Below are 22,361 nucleotides of genomic sequence, written 5' to 3' on the forward strand. Positions count from 1 at the left end.
GCAGCAATTTTCCGCAGGTTTGTGGCTTTTAGGTAATGTATCTGGGAACACTTCATGAGGAACAGTTAACATCTAGAACATTATTAGCACAGAAATGGAAACAGGAATTACCGACCAAAGAAGAATGGTAGATGAAATTGATGGATTACGCAGAACTGGCAAAAATGACAGAATCTGAGAACAGCGGGTGTCACAGTGTTATAACACATATAAAACGCTTTTTCTTTACTAATGTATTTGAGTCCCCGATGTCTCTCCATGTCTTATTTCCTCAGCCTATTTTTCCCCCAGTCACCCAGTTTGTAGCCTCCCTCCCTTCCTTCAAGCCCTCTCTTGTCTTACCTGCCTCTCTTTCATTCCTTCTCCTACTTTCTTTTCTTTATTCTGCCCCTCAGTCAGCTTCTGCGACGCTCTGGGTGTTAACTATATTATTTATATACATTTGCATATAAGAGGGTACCCCTATTGTTTTGATTTTGAAGATGAATGGCTTAGGGTGGGGACAGTCAATGGTGATTTTATTCTTAATAGAAAAATGGTAAAAATCTTAACATTTCTCTGCTTCCTTCCACCACCACCCCCGCTCACCCCCACCCCAATTCAGAATACATTGGGATTGAAATTGGTTTGGTTCCGGTTCAGGCCAATGAAGCTTTCCCAACAAATTTAGAACACAGAACCATTTCAGTATAAAACACGTCATTCATATTTGTTTGTTTGTTTGTTTGTTTGTTCATTCATTGTACTTACGGCTCATTCGGCACCAAATGCCCCAGGGCAGGTTACAAGACGATCGTAATTAAAAATAAGTATAATTGACGTTAAATGAAACCACAAATAATGATGCTGATTTGCCTCCAACATTTCTCCAGTGAAGATAGGGATGTCCTAAGAAAAGGCGGGGCATTTGTGGGTTAAACCACAGAGCCTAGGGCTTGCCAATCAGAAGGTCGGCGGTTTGAATCCCCGCGACGGGGTGAGCTCCCGTTGCTCGGTCCCAGCTCCTGCCACCTAGCAGTTTGAAAGCACATCAAAGTGCAAGTAGATAAATAGGTACCGCTACAGTGGGAAGGTAAACGGCGTTTCCATGTGCTGCTCTGGTTCGCCAGAAGCGGCTTTGTCATGCTGGCCACATGACCTGGCAGCTGTACGCTTGTTCCCTCGGCCAATAATGTGAGATGAGCGCGCAACCCCAGAGTCGGTCACGACTGGACCTAATGGTCAGGGGTCCCTTTACCTTTACCTTTTAAGTAACTGAAACAGCTTCTGTAAATCCAGGGCTATCCCTGGAAAATAGGGAGACTTGGAGGGTCTGTCGGAGATATGGAATGACTTTTATGAAGTGATAATGAAAGTAAATCAGGAATACTTAGAAACGGAATTTGGGTTCTTACAAACAAAACATATGAAAAGATTATTGCAGTGCAGAGATGATTTAGCGGCAAACCAGTAGTAAAATGTGCAAAGTATCTTGTCTCATTCTTGTCAATCAATCCGTAGAATTGTTGGTAGCTGAGTCTTTCTATTCAGCTGGTTATTTAGAGCAGGAACGTCCAACAGGTAGATCGTGATCTACCGGTAGATCACTGGCGACCTGTGGTAGATCACTGGTAGATCACTAGCTCCCCCCCCAAGAAGCTCAACAACTTTGGCTCCCCTAAAAAATGCTCAACATTTTAGCCCTTCACCTCCCAAAAAGAGGGCTTTCCTCCCAGCTCAGAAAAGCTCAAAAACTCTGACCTGAACCCCTAAAAAAATGGGCCTTCCTCCTCCCTAAAAAAAGTTTAACAACTTTGACCTGAACCCCCCAAAAGGGGGTAGATCACTGCCAGTTTTTAACTCTGTGAGTAGATCGCAGTCTCTTGGGAGTTGGCCACCCCTGATTTAGAGGAATCTTAGTACAAGGGATTTAGTTGGTAAGAGTCGTTTCCAAACTTAAAACTTGTGGGGGAATCCGTTGTAGCTGCAGAGAGAAAAGTGAGGACTCCGTGCAGAATTCAGGGCTAGAGGCTGCCTGTGCTCCCGGTTTTCTTTGGCCCTGAACTGGATTTGTTTCTGTTCAGAAACTCTGGAATCAGTAGGCCTAGGTGCTGATCAAACTTGGGGAACTGGAAAGGTGGCTTTTCCGAGCAGCACTTTGCCACAGAGAGCTAAACCTGTCAGGCTGGTTGGGTTGCATGTCTGCGCTATGGGAAGCCTGCCCAGAAAGGAAGGAGCAGGTAAGGCTGAGGTGTATCAGTGCGCTTGTGCATCTGCATCACTAGCATAGCGGAAAGGATGGCTAGCCTAAAAAATAACTGTGAGTGGACAGTAATGGATAAGAAGGTTAAATAGTTCAATAATTATTATTTGTACCCAGGGCCGGATTTAGGTTGGATGAGGCCCTAAGCTACTGAAGGTAATGGGGCCCTTTATAGGTCCAGCTGTCCTTTGTCAACAACAAATTGTCACTGTTTTTTGTGTTGAATATATGCTATATGGTTGTTTATGGACCTAATAGGTATCTAAAGCCATTTGCACATGCAGAATGTATACAGAAATGAGCAAACAGGTGATATTTTAGGGAGCAGGCTAGCAGGCGGGGCCCATGACTTACATCATAGGAGCCTACACAACACAAAACACTTTTGTGTAAGAATTATATATGAGTAAGAATTATATATGATATTGTTAAAGAAATATTTTTTCCTTGTCCTTTGTTTTTTGTTCTTTATTTTTTCTTTGCTTTTTGTATTTTTCGTATATTTCTTTTTTGTACGTCTTATAAAATCAATAAAAATATATTTTTAAAAACAACAACACAAAACACTTGTTGTATGTAGGTTTTATTTTATTTGTTTTGTATCTTTTATTTTGGAAATGTACATCCGTTTTTTTCCCTTTAATTTTTTTGCCCCCCCCCCAAGAGAGTGGGGCCCTAAGCTATAGCTTGTTTAGATTATACGTAAATCTGGCACTGTTTGTACCCCACTTTTCTCAATGCGACCCAATGTGGAACCATGCAGCCCAATCCTAAAATAAAATTGCATGACTGACAGCTGGTTTCTTGGCTAGACATCACAAGATAGGGGTCCTGTTGCTGAATTTGGAACTGACGGAACCAAAAAGTACAACGGACCTACGTTTGTGGGTTTGAACTTTCTTGTCTGCACATTGCATCTGCTTCACTGGAACCTCCTGAAGTAGTCGTGTAGGTGCTTGCTGATGGAGCGAGTCCACACCAGTCAAACTATGGTGGGGAGGAGGGATGAGAGTACAGTCATACCTCAGTTTAAGTACGCCTCGGTTTGAGTATTTTTCAGTTTAAGTACTCCGCGCACCCGCCTGGAACGGATTAATCCACTTTCCATTACTTTCAATGGGAAAGTTCGCTTCAGGTTAAGTACGCTCCAGGTTAAGGACAGACTTCCGGAACCAATTGTGTTTGTAAACCAAGGTACCACTGTAGTATCCAAGGGACGCCTCTTGCATCCCTTAAGAGCCCCCCCCCCCAGCTGATGCAAGCAAACAAAATCTCTGAACTCCATTTATGCCGTCAGGGTTAAAGCCAGCTCAGATGTTTTTGCAGCAAAAGCAACAAAGTACCTAAAGACTAAGAAACTTCTTACGGCATAATTTTTTATGTGATTCTCATCCATGTACGGTGTAACGTGAGTATTCTGCTTGTGATTTTCTTGGAATGAAGTTTCTGAAGTTTAGCCCTACTGTTTCCTACTTCTTAGAAGCTAGCTTATGGGCTTATACTAGTTTGATCAAGCTGTCGTGGAAGAAGTGCAGAAATGTGCAACGCGCAGGCCTATGACTAGTGCAGTGTTTGAAATTTGCCAAGCGCATTTCACACCTGGCTATTGGCCACTTGTGGCTCCCCCCCCCAATGGCTGTAGATAAGCAGGACAAAGCGAAAAGAGTCTCTCACCATTTAAAGAGTTTGTAATGGTCACAGGAAAAGAACAAAGCATCCACTCTCAGAATGAAGGTGCTCCCAATTAAGGTTTCCACCCACTTCCCCCCTCGACACCCCCATTACTTCCGCGCCTTGCAACCTGATCTCGCAACCACCGTGCTTTTTGTGTAGCCACCTTATCTGCTCTACATGATCTTGGACTGATAGGCTGGACACTTTCCAGCGAGAGAGAGTCTGTTAGCCCTCTCTCTTCCATTTCTTCTTCACCTCGCTGTTCACCCACCAGTTCTTCCCAACTTTTGTCTTCAGAACTATGCCCCTCTGCAAACCACTGTTCCAAATCTATACTGCCCCACTGCTTCTGGGCACCTCCAGGATCCTGGTCAGGAGAAGAGGGAGGGGGAGGCTCCCACCATTCCTCATCAGAGCAGTACTCCTCAGCCTGGTCTCTGACACCAAGTGAAGATATCCGGGCGCCAAGGTGGAGCCTGATGTCTCCACCATCTAGAGGTGTATGCCTGAGGATCCTTGGATCTTGAGTGTTTTCACCCATCCTGTAGAATTCTATCAGTTACATTTTACCTGCACAATCAGAATGAATTTCAGGAACCCCAAAATCGTATTGAAAGATAAGACTTTCGTGCCGTCTGGCCCCGAAAGGGCAACTAGACATTCTGTTGTGTGGCAGTGTCCTTCCCTCCCAGTGAAAATGAAGACACTTGACACATGTGATAGATTAAAATGGGCGAAATGGCCACAACTTTATTGGTTACGGATGTTGAGCGGTATTGGCTAAGCATTGGACCCTAACCGTCTATGTCCGACTCCAAACCGTGTGTTGGAAGTCCAGGAAGAGTGAACCACCAGTAAGGAGCCCCAGTGATGTACATCAACCGGAACTCCTCCTGTGATCACTGTTAGGGGCGTGCCTTACAGGCCCTGGCCTCCCCAGGCTTCGGATCAGGCCCCGCCCCCGTAATCCTTTAACGGATTACTCCATTTTTAGGGCAGGTGATGGCGCTACCTACCCTCCTCAGTTCTAACACAATTTCCAATGCCTGCTGTCAGGGGTTGTTGCGACTACTCCAGAGTAACGACCTTCCACATGCTTGTCTTTTAACAGTCTTCATTGGTGCACTCTATTTACAGTGTAACGGGGTGTTGGAAACATGTCTGCTCATTCCGATCCAGAATCCGGCACTGCCCCCTTGCGCGATTTCCCCCAACATAATAGCCTCGGGACAGTGAATCTCCTCCCCTTTCTCCTCCTCCGTAATTCCGGAACCGGGGGAAAAGGTCTACGCTCCATGCTTTCCCTTTCCCTCCTTTCCGCCTCTCTCTCTTCCCACCTGTGGAGCCGGGGCTCTCCCATGCTGCCAGAGACCTGGCACTCTCTCTCCGCTTCCTGACTAGCCTCTTCAGAGCCCGCGCTTCCATCGCTGCTTGGGGAGGAGCTACTCCTGATGAGAGGGGGAGGTTCTCTATACTCTCTTCCCCTTACACCTACCGCCAAAACCAATAGTTGTGATGAATTACTACAAGGTAGGCGAAAAAAACCCCTTGGCTAGCCCAAGTGGAAAAAGTCCTATCAGGCCCCCTGGCCAACCAAGGTGACCAACCGAAGTCCATAGCAAGGTCAAAGCTAGCCTAAAGGGTGGGTGGGCGGGTGAACTGATGCAGCTGGTGAGCAGGGAAAAAGAGAGCGGGTTCCCGCCCTATGCCTGCTTAAAGAAAGCAGGACATGTCCCCACCCCCCGGCCGACCAGATTGGTCGGCCCTCTACTGATGCAGGCGGGAACTAAGGAATTTGCCTAAGGAGAAGCAGTATAAGAAAGGGAAAGGACCCCTAACAGTTAAGTCCAGTCGCAAACGACTCTGGGGTTGTGGCGCTCATCTCGCTTTAGAGGCCGAGGGAGCTGGCGTTTGTCCGCAGACAGTTTTTCCGGGCCATGTGGCCAGCATGACTAAGCTGCTTCTGGCGCAACAGAACACCGAAACCAGAGCAGCGCATGGAAACGCCATTTACCTTCCCACCGGAGCGGTACCTATTTGCACTGGCATGCTTTTGAACTGCTAGGTTTGCAGGAGCTGGGACCAAGCAATGGGAGCTCACTCCGTCGTGGGGATTCGAACCACTGACCTTCTGATCGGCAAGCCCAAGAGGCTCAGTGCTTTAGACCACAGCGCCACCCGTGTGTCCCAGAGGAGAAGCAGTATAGTGTCATCTAATTTCAGAAAGAAATATTCTGTTATGCCTGAGCAGGGTTCTCCTCGTCTTCCGGCTGTCTTAGGCGCCCGTCGTCATGCCAGGGTGGGGCTCCTTCTGGGTGGATGTTCAAACACAGCTGTTTGCTATTTAGGATGTGTCGAGATGTGTCATAGTTTGGAGGGGGGGGTGCCACTCGCTTTCACAACAGGGAAGTACTCCGTGACTCCTTCTGTGTGCCTTCTTGGCCTGAGGTGACACACCTGAAGAGGGATTCCGGATGTGGTGAGGGACTGGCGCTTTGCTGCTCCGCTCCGCCAGGAGGATTTCTGCACTGTTTGGTCTGCAAAGAGAAGAGGAAGCGAGGCCGCTTCTTGCACCAGCAGCTGTTGAAATGGGTCTGTTTCTCTGTGTGTGGATGTGTGTGCGTCAGGGGAAGGAGACGCTGCTTTGGATTTGACAATCTACTACGTAACGTAAACGGGAAGCCTGGCGTTTGCACCTCCAAAGGCTGACAAACCAGTGTAAGTAAAGTAATGTGTTTGCTAGGGGCGACCCAAGGGCACAATGCAGTGTGCAAGCTTTAGACTTGCACTTTTAAAATAGTTTTTCTTAAGGCTTGGCGTTCCGGGGGACAGGGGGGACGGGACCCAAAGCACATGTTTCTAAATGAGGACATGGTTTTAAAGTTGATGACTACACAGGTTAGTCCTGTTGGATTCAGTGGGGCTTATTCTCAGGTAAATGGGGTTAGGTTTGGAGCCTGTGAACAGAATTGCAGCCTTAAATAGGTTGGATGTGGGTTTTTTGTGCTAAGGTGGGGTGGGGAATGTCAGCCCCCCCCCTCACAGGGCCTCCCTCAGCACCCTTCCCAGGCCACAATCCTCACTGCCCCTCCTTGAGTGTTTCTGCCCACCTGGAATATGTCATTGAACTTGGATAATGGCTCTTGTTTGCCTGGATGAAGGATGGAGGCTGGTGTCTGTTCTCACTTTCACAACTGGCCCTGCAGAGAGAGCTTACTGTATATTAGATAAGGTGGAGGTCAGTGCTTTTTTCTGGGGGTTCTCAAGCATACGCAGTCCTGGCACCTCCCCCCCCCCCAGTGTTAAAAGTGTGGCACTTGCTGTAACAACTTCATGCTGAGTTTCTAAACCTGTTTCCCTAAAATATCAAAAAGCACAGGTGGAGATTAATTCTAGAGAGCATGCTAGGCACAAATTTACTGTAGAAACCAAATAGGGTGACACTATTTAGTGCTTTGAAGCAGAGGTGCTGCCTCGGGCTCAGTGTTGTAGGGGCTCAGCGCCGTGCCACGCCTTTGATCTCGCACACCTGTGACGTCGTACATTTTGGTTCTCCTGTCATTTCGGAAGGTATGGGTAGATTCCATTTTAAACGTGAACCGAACTGAATTTATCCCCGTTCCCAGTAGAACACCTGCCTTGACACGTACGTAAGCCTGCAAATGTCAGAGCCGGCCACCGGATGTGATCTAAAGACTCACACAGATTGCCCCCAGCTCTTTTCTCTGACTGATGGCTTTTTGTCCCTGGCTGCCTATGACCTTCCATAGTGTTCAGTCTTCAGAGTTATAACGTAACCTGTCACATCGCTCTAAGATTATAGCCGCAGGGAAAGTGGGAGCAACTGGGTGTGGGCATGTTCCTTTGCAAGAATCAGTGGCAGATTGCCCAAAGCTAGTTATGTAGGCGTTGCTCTTTTATTGCCACCAGTGGCATGATGCGCGCTCTATCTCCCACCACAATCCCCATGTCTACTGCCAACGACTCTGGATTAAACCATGTGAAGAAGCCTGCATGGATAGGCTTGCTGCAGGGCACGGATCCAGGTGGTAATGTTTTGGGACACACCTTTTAATTGAAGATTCAGAACTCTGGTCTGTGAGTTATGCCGGCTTTAAGATTTGAGAGGGGTCAGGCAAGGCCACCTTGATGGGCCCCCTCCTACAAGAGGCATGCATATCATGGCTGTAGCCAGGATTTATGTTGGGGGGGGCAGGACACCCACCTGCCACCATCCTCTGTCTGGCTCTGTCTAGCAGATCCAGAATGAAATGTCTCAACAACGGTTGTTTTAAATGGGTGGGGGTTTAATACAGTGGTACCTCGGAAGTCGAACGGAATCCATTCCGGAAGTCCGTACGACTTCCAAAACGTTCGGAAACCAAGGTCCTGCAGCCAATCGGAAGCTGCGGAAGCCGCATCAGATGTTCGGGTTCCAAAGAACATTCCCAAACCGGAACACTCACTTCCGGGTTTGCAGTGTTCGGGAGCCAAAACGTTCAAGTCGCAAGGTGTTCATCAACCAAGGTACGACTGTATGATGATGATGATGATGATGATGATGATGATGATAATGATAATAATAATATAATTTGTTGTTGTTGTTAACTTTCTTTTGACCCCTAGTGCTCAGGAAAAATCTGTCAGACACTTTAGTACATTGAAAACTAGTAAGGTTTCCCCCCCCCCAATTAACTTCAGGGAGTACCTTTTATTCAGTTAATGAGTATATTTTGCAAAATTACAAAGAACACGCACCTTTTTAAATATTACTTTAAAAAATCTAAACTGAAACAAGTTTTATTGGATTGGCTGGAAACCTTACACAACATTATCCAGTGACCTCAGCAAGCATTTCAATTTCAGATATTCTGATTATTTCTACTTTGACTTAAGTATTATTATTATTATTATTATTTATTTATTTACTTACTTACTTGATGGGGTGGGCAGCTGCCCCCTGCACACACAGCCCCCCCCCCCCCGGCAATGCCCATGATGCATACTGTAGGGTTGCCATATTTTAGAAAGTGAAATTCCGGATACATACGTTGAGTTGTTGAGGGTTTTTTTTTGTTTTTGTTTTTTTTAGAAATCGGGAGGGAGGGGGTTTTGAGCTGTTAAAAAACCAGCAAAAAAAACCACACCACCACTTCTGGCATGGGTTGCCATACGCCTGGGTTTTCCTGGACATTGAAAGCAGTTCCCAAAAATTTTGCCGAGACACAATTTTCAACGGCTAAATCCCAATGATGTCTAGAAAATTCTGGATGTATAGCAGCCCTAGCATACTGAGGCTTCCCTCTCTGCATTAATCCTGACCTTCTTGGGTACTTCATGTAAAATGCCACAACTGGAGCAGTGAGCACTTTGGTCAAACTCGAGGGCCAACCAAAAGCCTTGGCTCTCTGGATCTGGTTTTCTCTGTGAGCTCTGGAAAGAGCGGTGGGAATTTGACCCCTGGTGTTTGAACTGCCTTCCTCTCGTCTCACAGATGGCCTCTGCAAATGACACCCGGCAGGCACCCAAAGATGCCGCCGACCAGAATTTTGATTACATGTTCAAGCTGCTGATCATTGGCAACAGCAGCGTAGGCAAGACGTCGTTTCTCTTCCGATACGCCGACGACTCCTTCACTTCGGCCTTCGTCAGTACTGTGGGCATAGACTTCAAGGTCAAGACTGTCTACAGGAATGAAAAGAGAGTCAAGCTGCAGATCTGGGTAAGAAACCATTCTTGGTAAGGGGTGCACAGAAGCTTGGGCAGTTATAAATACACAGCCGCCGAGAGGAAGTAGACATCCCGGGGTTCGGAGAAGCGCTTGCGCAGCGCTTCTCCGAACCCTGGGACCTGTCCTTGTTGTCGGCGGCAGGGGGGCAGGAACGGAGGAGGAGAAAGCGCTGCTTTCTCCTCCTCCGTTCCTCTCCCGCAGCCGCCGACAGCAAGGAGACATCCCAGGGTTCGGAGAAGCGCTTGCGCAGCGCTTCTCCGAACCCTGGGACCTGTCCTTGCAGCCGCCGACAGGAAGGACGCGGGACACAAACACCTGCCTCGCCGCCGCTGCTTCGCGGCCTCCCGCCGCTCCTCTCACGGGCCAGGGAGGGTTGTGAGGAGGAGGCCTCCGCCGGCCTCCACCCTCGCTTCCCTGACGTGCCCTGCAGTGAGGCGGTGTCCGGCCGGGAGCGGCGGTTGGAGGAGGCAGAGGGGGGGGGGAGAGAGAGAGAGCGTGCGTTCCAAGTCTCTGTTCCAATCCCTGTGTCCCTGGGGTACATGCGCAGTAACCAGGGACACACGGGGAAACTTGGACGCAGAGACACAGGGACTTTATTATATAGGATTGGCTCCCAGTACGTTTCCGAGCACAATTCAAAGCGTTGGTGCTGACCTTTAAAGCCCTAAACGGCCTCGGTCCAGTATACCTGAAGGAGCGTCTCCACCCCCATCGTTCTGCCCAGACACTGAGGTCCAGCACTGAGGGCCTTCTGGCGGTTCCCTCGCTGCGAGAAGCCAAGTTGCAGGGAACCAGGCAGAGGGCCTTCTCGGTGGTGGCGCCCGCCCTGTGGAATGCCCTTCCATCGGAGGTCAAGGAGATAAACAACTACCTGACATTTAGAAAACACCTAAAGGCACCTAATCTGTGATATTTTAATGTATTTTGGTATTTGTTGGAAGCCGCCCAGAGTGGCGGAGAAAACCCAGCCAGATGGGCGGGGCATAAATAAATAAATAAATAAATAATAGATATCCTATGCAATAAATATATATCCAATTAAATTTATATTCCAATCCCAGGCAATCGAAGTCTTGCAGGTGTCCCTTCTTTTGCTAGGTTGGAGGAGGGAGAAGGCACAAAGTGGGGAACAACCAATGGAACTTAGGTTCAGCAACACTTCTGCCTTCAGAGATCTCTGGAGGCATTGCCACCCCCCACTCGTGTATATTTTGGCAGTCATAAGGACTAGAAACTTACACTTACGAAAAAGGGAAAGTGAGGTTTTCATCTGAATTCTGTGCTCCAGCAGAATCTTGGCATCTCTATCCGCTTGGGAACTGACCGTAGTGTGCATTACATGGCATGGGTGTCCTGAATAGGATGCGAGCAGATATTATGGAAGCGCCAATTGTACCTTCTTCTATTTTTGATTTTTAGTGTCTTGATTCAGCCCGCTGCTTCCTTTGAACCCTTGAATACAAGCACTGAGGTGGCTAGCTTTTTGGTCCACTCCTTGGGAGATGTTTTTGCTTCACTGTGCCAGCAGCTCTGGCTCTGGCTCTGGCTATTCTTGGGCTCAGAGTGCAGCCTGTCAGCTCAATGTTTCCTTGCTTCATCCTCAAGTTTCTCTCCAGCCAGAGTGCTGGAAACAAGTGCACATGGGGAAAGGCACTGGCTTGTGTGCCAGCACTGCTGCTTCACTCATCTGGGTTTGCCACTGAAAGGTGACATGTATGATGGGCATAGGTGCCAACTCCCAGATTGAAAAATCCGGGATCGGCAGCAGCGCGGCACCGGAAGTCGTGCTGCGGCCATTTTGGAACTGGGCAGAGCAGCATCGGAAGTTGCTTCTACGCATGCTCTGCCCATTTCCAAAATGGCCGCAGTGCCAGAAATCGCTTCTGCACATGTCCAGAGACTCCAGACATGTGCAGAAGGAGCCTCCCCGGGCCGGTAAGAGTCTGGGGGATTTACGGGGTTTTTTAAAATCCGGGCTGCCAGCAGGAAACGGCTGGAAAAACGGGGGTTTCCCGGGGAATACGGGAGACTTGGCAGCTATGATGATGGGCTAACACAGTACAACTCTTGAAGGTTTCTGATAATGTAGGACAGGGGTGGCAAACTTCCAAGAGACTGCAATCTACTTTTGGGGGGTTCAGGTCAAAGTTGCTGAGGGAAGAGGAAAGCGATGTTGAGCTTTTTTTTTTTTTTTAGGAAGGAAAGCCCTGTTTTTGGTGGTTCAGATCATTTTAGGTGTGCAGGGCAAAGATGTTGAGCTTTTTTTAGGAGAGCCAAAGTTTTTTAGCTTCTTTGGGGTGAGCCACTGTTCTACCGGTGATCTGCCACGGACATCCAGTGATCTGCCAGTAGATCATGAACTACCTGTTGGACATGCCTGATGTAGGACTTTAGGCTGCATGGGCTGTCATGTGCCACTAAGCTATAGAGAAAAGCCAGAGCTCATCAATGTCCCAGGCCACATCAGCACTCTAGATTTAAACCCGGTCTCACAATAACAAAATAACAAAAACAGAAAGTTCAATTGGCCGCCATTCTCTACAGGCACAGTGTGATTCCATTCTCCTCCCTGGCAACTATATAGTGAAACTATATAGACTCACAGGCGACTCTGGGGTTGCGGCGCTCATCTCGCTTTCAGGCCGAGGGAGCCGGTGTTTGTCCACAGACAGCTTTCTGGGTCATGTGGCCAGCTCTTCTGGCGCAACGGAATACCGTGATGGAAGCCAGAGCTCATGGAAACGTCATTTACCTTCCCGCTGCAACGGTACCTATTTATCTACTTGCACTGGCGTGCTTTCAAACTGCTAGGTTGGCAGGAGCTGGGACAGAGCAACAGGAGCTCACTCTGTCGCGGGAATTCGAACTGCTGACCTACTGATCAGCAAGCCCTAGGCTCTGTGGTTTAGACCACAGCACCACCCGCATCCAGCCAGGTGTCCCCAACCCAGGTTTGGAGCAGAGTCCTAGCTAGTGCCACCTTTGGGATAGAGATGACGTAACAGGAAGACATAACCCTGCAATAAATTAAATAATTAAATAAATAAAACATGTCTGTTTAGCTAGAAAGGTTGGGTGCTTGTGGAAGTCTCCAGTGACAACCATCACCACTACTGAATACAATGTGAAGCAGGAAATCGCTGGCCGTATCCAAAGGTCTACACTGGCTTCCTCTTTATTTGGACTTTGAGCGTGCACCAACCCTGAGAAGTCAGAGTAGGTTGCAGGATTAATATTTTTTTGAAAGCAACTCATCAAAGTGCTCTCCTGCTGATAAAACCAAATTCAGGAGAAGGAGTCTGTCTCAGACCTCAAAAAGCTGAACTACATAGAAAACTGTGATATTTTAGTTGGAAGATGCTCAGACTTTGCAGGGGTAGGCAACCTAAGGCCATGGACTGGATGCGGCCCAATCGCCTCAATCCGCCCCACGGATGGTCTGGGAATCAGTGTGTTTTTACATGAGTAGAATGTGTGCTTTTATTTAAAATGCATCTCTGGGTTATGTGTGGGGCATAGGAATTTGTTCATTTCCCCCCCCCCAAAATATAGTCCAGCCCCCCACAAGATATGAGGGACGGTGGACTAGCCCACGGCTGAAAAAGGTTGCTGACCCCTGCTTTAGGGTTTGTGGGGGGAGAGAACTCCAGACCTGAGGAGCGTCTCTCTGCAAATCTGCTGCATGTCTTGACATGGCACCATTCTCCACGGTCCATAGTGACCATGATGAGAAGGAAGCAACTGCAGCCTGTCCACACTTACCTTCCAAGTCCCGGACTGCAGAATCCGGGACCGGCAGCCGCATGACACCGGAAGTTGCGTTGACGCAACTTCCAGTGTCGCTTTGCCCTTCTATGGGCACCAAAAATGGCCACCGCCGGCTTCGAAAGTCGCGTCTACGCATGTCCGGAAGTGCATAGACGCAACTTCCGGTGTCGCTCTGCCCATCTATGGGCACACAAAATGGCCGCTGCCGACACCGGAAGTTGCGTCGACGCACTTTCGGACATGCGTCGACGCGACTTTCGAAGCCGGCGGCCATTTTGGTGCCCATAGAAGGGCAAATCAGAAAAAAAAATGGCCGCTGGCAGGAGAAAATAACGGAGAAAAACGGGAGACGAAGTGATACGGGGGACCGCTGGGAAAAAGTAAGTAAAACGGGGGTTTCCCGGGGAAAACGGGGTACTTGGCAGCTATGTGTCCACAACTGAGCAAACCGTCTGGTCCAAGTGTCCTGGGCCCAGCTGAACCAGTGACTTGGCCTACACCTTGTCTTGTTTCTGTTGTTTGCTGACATCTGTCTGCCTTCAGAGACAATGGAGGGCGCCTCCGGGGTGAAGTCAAACCGTTGTGTTAGGAGCACAGAAATGACCTCTTTGAGGTGCAAGACTGGGCAGTGTTTATGGAGGTCCTGGGCTGCCAAGACAACAAGCACCTGCTCTCGGCCTCACTGATGTGGTCCAAAGGAAAGCAGGGCAATACGTTTGGCACCAACTCGGCTGCAGGAGTTTCTGGAAGTTTCTTGGCACCATCCCAACCGTCTTAGGGACTCTGGATTTGTGTAGAGTTTGCTCCTTAGGCTTTTCTTCTCCTGAATATGTCCCACAAGGCAGCAGAGAATCATAGAATCATAGAGTTGGAAGAGACCACAAGGGCCATCCAGTCCAACCCCCTGCCAAGCAGGAAACACCATCAAAGCATTCTTGACACATGCCTGTCAAGCCTCTGCTTAAAGACCTCCAAAGAAGGAGACTCCACCACACTCCTTGGTAGCAAATTCCACTGCCGAACAGCTCTTACTGTCAGGAAGTTCTTCCTAACGTTTCGGTGGAATCTTTTTTCTTGAAGCTTGAATCCATTGCTCTGTGTCTGCTTCTCTGGAGCAGCAGAAAACAACCTTTCTCCCTCCTCTATATGACATCCCTTTATATATTTGAACATGGCTATCATATCACCCCTTAACCTTCTCTTCTCCAGGCTAAACATACCCAGCTCGCTTAGGATCAGAGTTTTCCTTCTCCTAGATGGGCTACCTTCCCAGGTTGATGGACCATATCTGCCCCTCACTTCCCTCTACAGCACATGCAGAAAGCGCTATTGGACCCACTATTAGTCTTGCCTGCTCAATTTACCAGAGGCTGTCTTTGCAAGCAGGGGAAGTCCCTAATTCACAGAGGGTTTGAGGCCCATTGGCTACCCTCACCTGCCTTAGCCAGCCAGCTAAAGCCATTCCCAGGGTGTGGCCGCTGTCGCATTCTGGCAGCTTCTAGGAGCCACAGGTGAGAGCTGAGTGCAGGATGGGGACCAAGGGTGGACAAGCTACCCCAGAAGGAGCACGACGTGTCCTCACCCCTCCCCTAACACCCCCACACACCCTTCGCCTGGGCCTACTGTAAAGTGGTGCCAGAAAACATACCGTTCTGCCTTTCTCGGAGCATTGTTTCAGAGTGTTGGCTGACATGGGAAAACAAGCCACTTGGCAGCTGTGCGATAATCCTGTGCAAATACTAGATACAATGGGTCTTTTGCAGGCGGTAGCAGCTGCCGACATTGGTCAAACGGGTCAGGGCTTGGTGGAGGGGGCTGCGTGGAGAGTCTTCCTCCCTAATGGGCCTCTCACGGTCTCCAAGGTAGTGACATCCAGCTGTCACACAGGATTGACAAAGTAAGGCATCATATGAGGAAAGGAAAGCTCACTCGGGAAGCTGTCCTTCAGTTGGCACAGAATGACCAAGGCCACCTTTACTCTTGAAATACAGTGCAGACTCTGACTCCAGAAAGGTGTTGGTGTTGACCTTTAAAGCCCTAAATGGCCTCGGCCCAATATACCTGAAGAAGTGTCTCCACCCCCATCGTTCAGCCCAGACACTGAGGTCTAGCTCTGAGGACCTTCTGGCGGTTCCCTCACTGCAAGAAGTGAGGTTACAGGGAACCAGGCAGAGGGCCTTCTCGGTAGTAGCTCCCGCCCTGTGGAACGCCCTTCCATCAGATGTCAAGGAAATAAACAACTCTGGGTACCACAGTTCAAGAAGGATACTGACAAGCTGGAACGTGTCCAGAAGAGGGCAACCAAAATGGTCAAAGGCCTGGAAACAATGTCTTATGAGGAACGGCTTAGGGAGCTGGGTATGTTTAGCCTGGAGAAGAGAAGGCGAAGGGGTGATATGATAACCATGTTCAAATATATAAAAGGATGTCATATAGAGGAGGGTGAAATGTGGTTTTCTGCTGCTCCAGAGAAGCGAACACGGAACAATGGATTCAAACTACAAGAAAGAAGATTCCACCTAAACATTAGGAAGAACTTCCTGACAGTAAGAGCTGTTCAACAGTGGAATTTGCTGCCAAGAAGTGTGGTGGAGTCTCCTTCTTTGGAGGTCTTTAAGCAGAGGCTTGACAGCCATATGTCAAGAATGCTTTGATGGTGTTTCCTGCTTGGCAGGGGGTTGGACTGGATGGCCCTTGTGGTCTCTTCCAACTCTATGATTCTATGACTTTTAGAAGACACCTGAAGGCAGCCCTGTTTAGGGAAGTTTTAAATGTTTGATGTTTTATTGTGTTTTTAATATTCTGTTGGGAGCTGCCCAGAGTATATTAATAATAATAAATTTATTATTATTATTATTATTATTATTATTATTAAAGGTGCTAATAATGGCACCTGCCTGCTGTGTAGGTGATGTTAGCATGTGGTCTCTACCCTAGACCGGAATGAAGGAGCCCACTTTAGAGAGGGACTTCAGGTGGATTCAGCTCATGGGATGTGCAGTCACTGGTTGTTAGAAAACATTCTCCACGGTGCCTCTATAAATGGGGGAATGCATTTCTCTGTGGGAAAAGAGTGAGTCTGTGTAGATGAGCTTTCTCAGACCTCCTCGCTTCTTTTGCCCCAGGAGGGTGGGCTTCACAAAGATCGTTCTGGGATTGGGGATCTACAAATATAAAGAAAAAAGAAAATATACAACCACAAAGGGCCCCAAAGGATTCCCCACAAAACCACAGGACAGAATGAGGCTCAGCTTTTCGCCGTAGACTGTTTTGTGGACTGTGGCATGATAACCGGTCCGCCATGGGGAGAAATCTCCGTTCCTGAGCATCTCTTTGCTCAAGACTTGGCTGTTTGGCGCCCAGCTGTCCTTCCAGCTAAGTCTGCCTGCCCTCCCCAGAGCATCTCCTTGACTCTTGGTCCTTGGGTGGTGCCGTCCTAAGTGACCTGCCTCTATCCGGCAACCCTCGCTTTCCTTTTAGATGCTCCATTAAGCTTTGCACCTCTTTAAATTTTAATAGCAGTCAAATGGCAGTCCCTGCGCACATCAGAGCCATCATGGAAACTCTCCCCTGAGCCTGCTGTCAGCGTGAAAGGAAACCTATGTCATAGCCCTGAAAAGTAAGCTCTGGTTTCCACAGTAACAGCAAGTCTCCAGGCTGCAGGGGAGCAGGTGTCCAGGAAGAACCGGGACGACTCTTGTCTCCAAGGCTAAGCAGCTGGGGATGAGCTGTCGTTCCACAGCCTTTCTGCATCTGCGCTTTACGTGTGACCTTAGCTCTTGATCCATATCTCACTTGGTCATCATTGTGTATTCCTTTAGTGCTCTGTTGTATGCATTTTGAGTCATGTTTTCCTCTCCGAGAGGGCTCGCAGTGATGCACAAATAAACATGGTGGCCTTAAAATTAAAATTTAGATTCCCACCCCAAATGAGAAGCCTGACCTCTCGAGGAGTTACGAAAAGCCAAGTGTATAAAGCTGGGTGCATACGGCATCATCTTTCAGCCACAAACCAGTCTGGAAGGTGTATGGCTGGTCAGGCAGTAACTGATCCTGGTTGCGTGGGTGGAAGGAAGGGAAGCGAAGGGTGCCATGTTTGGGGAAAGCCTGAGAAATTTTCTTGCCACTTTGAGAAACAGGTTATTAGGCGAGATGGAAGCTGCCTAGAGTGGCTGGGGAAACCCAGTCAGATGGGTGAGGTACAATATTATTATTATTATTATTATTATTATTATTATTATTATTATTATTATTATTGAGTTTTGATCTGATTCAGTAGAGCTCTTTGGGTGCAGTGAGATGGATCTTTCCTGGGGCTTTTGGCCGAAAGGGCTGTCAAATCAAATCAAATCAAATCAAATTTATTACAGCTTTAAGCTCATAAAAATACAAAACATAAGCATACAACAACATACAGACCATACAAAACGAGCAAGACGCTCGGGAATAGTTACAATTGGTAAAAAATGCAAAACATAAAGGGTGCACAGGCTTAGGAATAAGGAGTTGGGAATAAAAAATATAATGAATAAGAAGAGTTTCAAATTGTATACAACAATCCGTTACGTCTCTTATAAGACAAAACGGAGGTTAAATTTTTGCCGATTATCATGTTATACACGAATCTGAGTCTTGCAATACGAAGGCAAGCCGCAACTCTGTCGGATACCCAGACAATTTTTGGAGTAATGGACCCAATAGAGTTTTCCAAGCAGCACTATATAAGGGACATATGAACAATATGTGCTGAAGGGATTCAATCGAGCGATTGTCACATGAAGAAAGAGCTGTATTATTACTGGCTAACATTCTTCTTTCTCTCTCTCTCTCTTTAATATAATTTTTATTAAATTTTCGGATTTACAATTTAGAATACTCATTTAAACATCCTTAAAATATTCAGTGACTTCCCTTCTTCTCTTTCCATGGTTCATTTTACATATCACAAATCCCTGCGTATTTTATATAAACTAAACCATTCACTATTCCATTATTACATCCATCAAAACCTATTCGCACTGTTGAATTTATCTTAATGCTGCCAACCTTTTGAAGTGTTCACAATCTTCCCCCATACATTCAATAAACGTTTATCTTCTCTAAACGTATGTTGTTCTTGTTCTCTTATTCTAAATGTCAAGTCTGCAAGGTGCACATACTCTGTCAACTTAAGTTGCCACTTTTCTTTGGTTGGGACCTCGCTCGTTTTCTATTTTGGGGCTGACGAAACATGGGCCGCAGAAGTGGCATACATAAATAACCTCCTTCTCTTTCTCCAAGGACACAGCCGGCCAAGAGCGATATCGGACGATAACAACAGCCTATTACAGGGGAGCCATGGGCTTCTTACTCATGTATGATATTTCCAACCAGGACTCTTTCAGTGCTGTACAAGACTGGTAAGGAACCCTGCACAGAATCCTAGGGTGAGACTGGGATCTGTGTCTTCCGATTTCCCAGGGTGTGGATTTCCAACCTTACCTGTGTGCCTTTAAAGCAGAAACGGGGATGTGCTCAGGTAGAGGTGTAGCTCTCAAGACAGCCAGTGGACTCTCTGCTTTTGTATCGAGAGAACTTTATTCAAATGCTACCCAACCCGCTTGGTCTTCTGCTTGCCTACACCCAGTTCCCAGGAAACGTGTGGAACAGGCCTTTATGGAAGTGCTCAGTGCCAAAGCCCCTTCTCCAGTGGGCCAAAGGCACCATAGCCATAGCTGCTAAGTACCCCGTTTTCCCTGGGAAACCCCCGTTTTTACTTACCTTTTCCTGGTGGTCCCCCGTATCACTTCGTCTCCCGTTTTTCTCCATTATTTTCTCCTGCCAGCAGCCTTTTTTTTTCCTTTCTGATTTGCCCTTCTATGGGCACAAAAAATGGCCGCCGCCGGCTTCAAAAATCGCATCTACGCATGACCGGAAGTGCGTAGACGCGACTTCCGGTGTCGGCGCGACCATTTTTTGTGCCCATAGATGGGCGTGGCGACACCGGAAGTTGCGTCGATGCACTTCCGGTCATGCGTAGAAGCTACTTTTGAAGCTGGCGGCGGCCATTTTTGGTGCCCATAGAAGGGCAAAGCGACACCGGAAGTTACGTCGACGCAACTTCCGGTGTCACACGGCTGCCGGTCCCGGATTCTGCAGTCCGGGACTTGGAAGGTAAGCCCATAGCTCAGTGGTGGGACACACCCTTTGCACCCAAAGGTCTCCAGTTCAGGATATTGGATAACAGAGCTGGGGAAGACTTTCCCTGTTTGAGGTTCCAAAGAGACACTGAATGCCTGAGTAGACACCACTGAACTAGGTGGACCAACGTTGCAACTTGGTTATAAGGAAGCTTCTTATGTAGGATATATATACAAATGTCCCCTTGCTGACGGATAAGGTTCTGGCATGTATGACAAAGTCCTTGAAACCTGTAAAGCATTGAAGTCCTTTCGTGCCTATGGAGCAAAGCATTGGGTTACCCCAAGCATTGGCAACGTTTTCCGGCCGTGGGCCAGAGGATTCAAACGGACTACCATCCGTGGGCCGGACATGCGCAGAAGCCATTTCCGGCGCCGTGCTGCCCATGTCTGGGGCGCCGGAAATGGCTTCTGTGCATGTCCGCGGCTGCGCAGATGTGATTTCCAGTGTCTGCGCAGCCGCAGAGGTGATTTTCAGAAACGCTTGGCGAGTCCCTGTGGCGCGCTGCCACAGTTTAGCGCAGTGTGCGGGGGACTTGCCGAGTGGGCGGCTCGGTTCACGGGCAGCCCATGGGCCAGATAAATGGCCTCCATGTGCCACATCCGGCTCATGGGCCGGACGTTGCCGACCTATGGGTTACCCTGTTCCCGGGTTCCAACCCCCAAGTTCATCTAACTTATTCCCTTTTTGTGGATGGCCCTTTAAGGGAAATGAGTTGCAGGCAGCTCTTTTTAGAGCCTGCTGGGGCAGGTCTGCATGGGGATTTTGCCGCGGCTCAAACTGCACAAAATCCTCACGGCGCCAGAGCCGTCCCCTCTGCTGGTCCTGGCTAGTCCTTCAAGCAGACTAAGAGACTTGTTGGGTTGGACTGCGGGTTAAAAGTTGCAGCATCCCACAACCAGTCACTGCTACTCTCACCTCTGGCTTGATAACTAAAGCCCCAAAAGCTCTTGCACAGACACACCCAGGAGGAGTTGCAAGCCTGTTCAGGTTTCGTTGCATTGACAGAGATCTTTCGGGCATCAACTGCTTTCGGGCATCAACTTTGGAGGCCTGCCTTGAGAAACATCTGGAGTTTATCCACCTGAATAATTATTGTATCCCTCAAAGCATTCAAGAGTGGTGTCTGTACATATGATGCCCAGAACTGCTAAAGACGACTCTGGTCCCTGAAACCTTGACACCACAATAAACCTGTTAGCCCTTACGGCTCTACAAGGCTCTTGGCTGTGTTTGTTGCACCAGACCAGGATAGCTAAACACCCCTGTTAAATTTCCAAACACAGAAACCACAAGCACTCTTGCCTGTTTATCCCCATTCGTTCTTAAACAAATAGCATGTGGCAAATGATGTCTCTGTCTACATTCCACAAGCTGAAGAGTTCATTTAGCCTTGTTTGGCTGGTGCGTTTGACGATGCAATATGCTACCTGGAACACAGGAAGCTTCTTGTAGGGGAAACCAAATAGCCTTCACCCTTGGGTCAGTGGCCACAGCAAGAAGCCAGCCATGCTTCTTCCATGATCCCCGTGGTCAGGGATTGTGTGACTTGGCGGCAAGAGCAGTGTGGGCGGCTGGAAGCAGAGATCAGGAAAGCTGAGAACATTCTGTGTAGATGCAGATGGCTCATTCTGATCTTGTCCATACTCATACAACCCTCAGTTCTGTGGTTTCCATAGGCCAAGGATGGGGAATCTGTGCTGGCTGGGTCTGATGGGGAGCAGGAAACAAACAATATCTGGACGACTGCACATTCCCCATCCCTGCTGTAGGCACCGAAACTGGAATCCCATTCTTTTTAGCCCAAATCACTATTGCTTTGCACAAGATTGATGTAGGGAAGGGCAGCGGTGCTGTTACATGATTTTAGAGTTGGGTGGTTTCATTTATTTATTTCACAGAATTTAGAGTGGCTGGGGAAACCCAGTCAGATGGGCAGGGTATAAATACTTTACAGTGGTGCCTCGCTTAACGAATGCCCTGCTTAACGAAATTTCCACTTAACGAAAGGTTTTGTCTAGCGGAGGTTGCCTCGCTAGACGAATTCGTTTTACGAAAAATTCGTCTAGCGAATCGCGGTTTCCCATAGGAATGCATTGAAATTCAATTAATGCGTTTCTATGGGCAAAAAAAAATTCAAAAAAAAAAATTCAATGCATTCCTATGGGATTCGCTAGACAAATTTTTCATTATAAGAAAAGACCCGTGGAACGAATTAAATTCGTCTAGCGAGGCACCACTGTACTTTACTTTACTTTACTTTACTTTACTTTACTTTACTTTACTTTACTTTACTTTACTTTTATTTTGACACCGCTTGACCATAAAGAAACAGACTCAAAGCGGTTGACAAAAGAAAGAATTACAAGACAAAAAGTACCAACCTTTCTCCCAAATGCCTTCTCTGTCCGTCTCATAGGGCAACTCAGATCAAGACTTACTCGTGGGACAATGCGCAAGTGATTCTAGTCGGGAACAAGTGTGACCTGGAGGATGACCGAGTGGTACCCACTGAGGATGGCAAGAGGCTGGCGGATGAGCTAGGTGTGTCCTGACCTCTCTCCTATCTACAGATAGCTCCAGATTAGATTGGACCCCTGCCTCAACACCTCACCTCTCAAAGCATTTCATCACGCAGCACATAGTGAACCACGAAACTCTCTCGCACAGGAGGCAGGGGATGGCCAACAACTTGGAAGGGCTGAAAGAGATGGTTAGGCAAATTCGTGGAAGCTAAGACCAGAGGCAAGAGCTAGCTGCTCCAGC

General features: G+C 48.0%; 1 protein-coding gene across 2 annotated transcripts in view; it reads left to right on the forward strand.

Annotated features, from left to right (window-relative positions):
- Positions 1-22,361, forward strand: part of RAB3D (RAB3D, member RAS oncogene family) — a 35,437-nt gene that overhangs the window by 11,564 nt on the left and 1,512 nt on the right. The window contains exons 1-4 of one of the 2 annotated variants that reach the window (XM_088658850.1): positions 6,370-6,634; positions 9,411-9,638; positions 18,696-18,814; positions 22,015-22,139. In XM_088658850.1, the coding sequence (XP_088514976.1) occupies positions 9,411-9,638; positions 18,696-18,814; positions 22,015-22,139 (472 nt within the window). In that variant the 5' untranslated portion in view covers positions 6,370-6,634. Of the gene's footprint in view, positions 1-6,369; positions 6,635-9,410; positions 9,639-18,695; positions 18,815-22,014; positions 22,140-22,361 lie in introns of those variants that run through there. The other variant, XM_060268670.2, reaches the window with a different exon arrangement.

The sequence above is a fragment of the Zootoca vivipara genome, chromosome 15 (genome assembly GCF_965207765.1).
Source record: "Zootoca vivipara chromosome 15, rZooViv2.hap1.1, whole genome shotgun sequence".
In the NCBI taxonomy this organism is placed as follows: domain Eukaryota; kingdom Metazoa; phylum Chordata; class Lepidosauria; order Squamata; family Lacertidae; genus Zootoca; species Zootoca vivipara.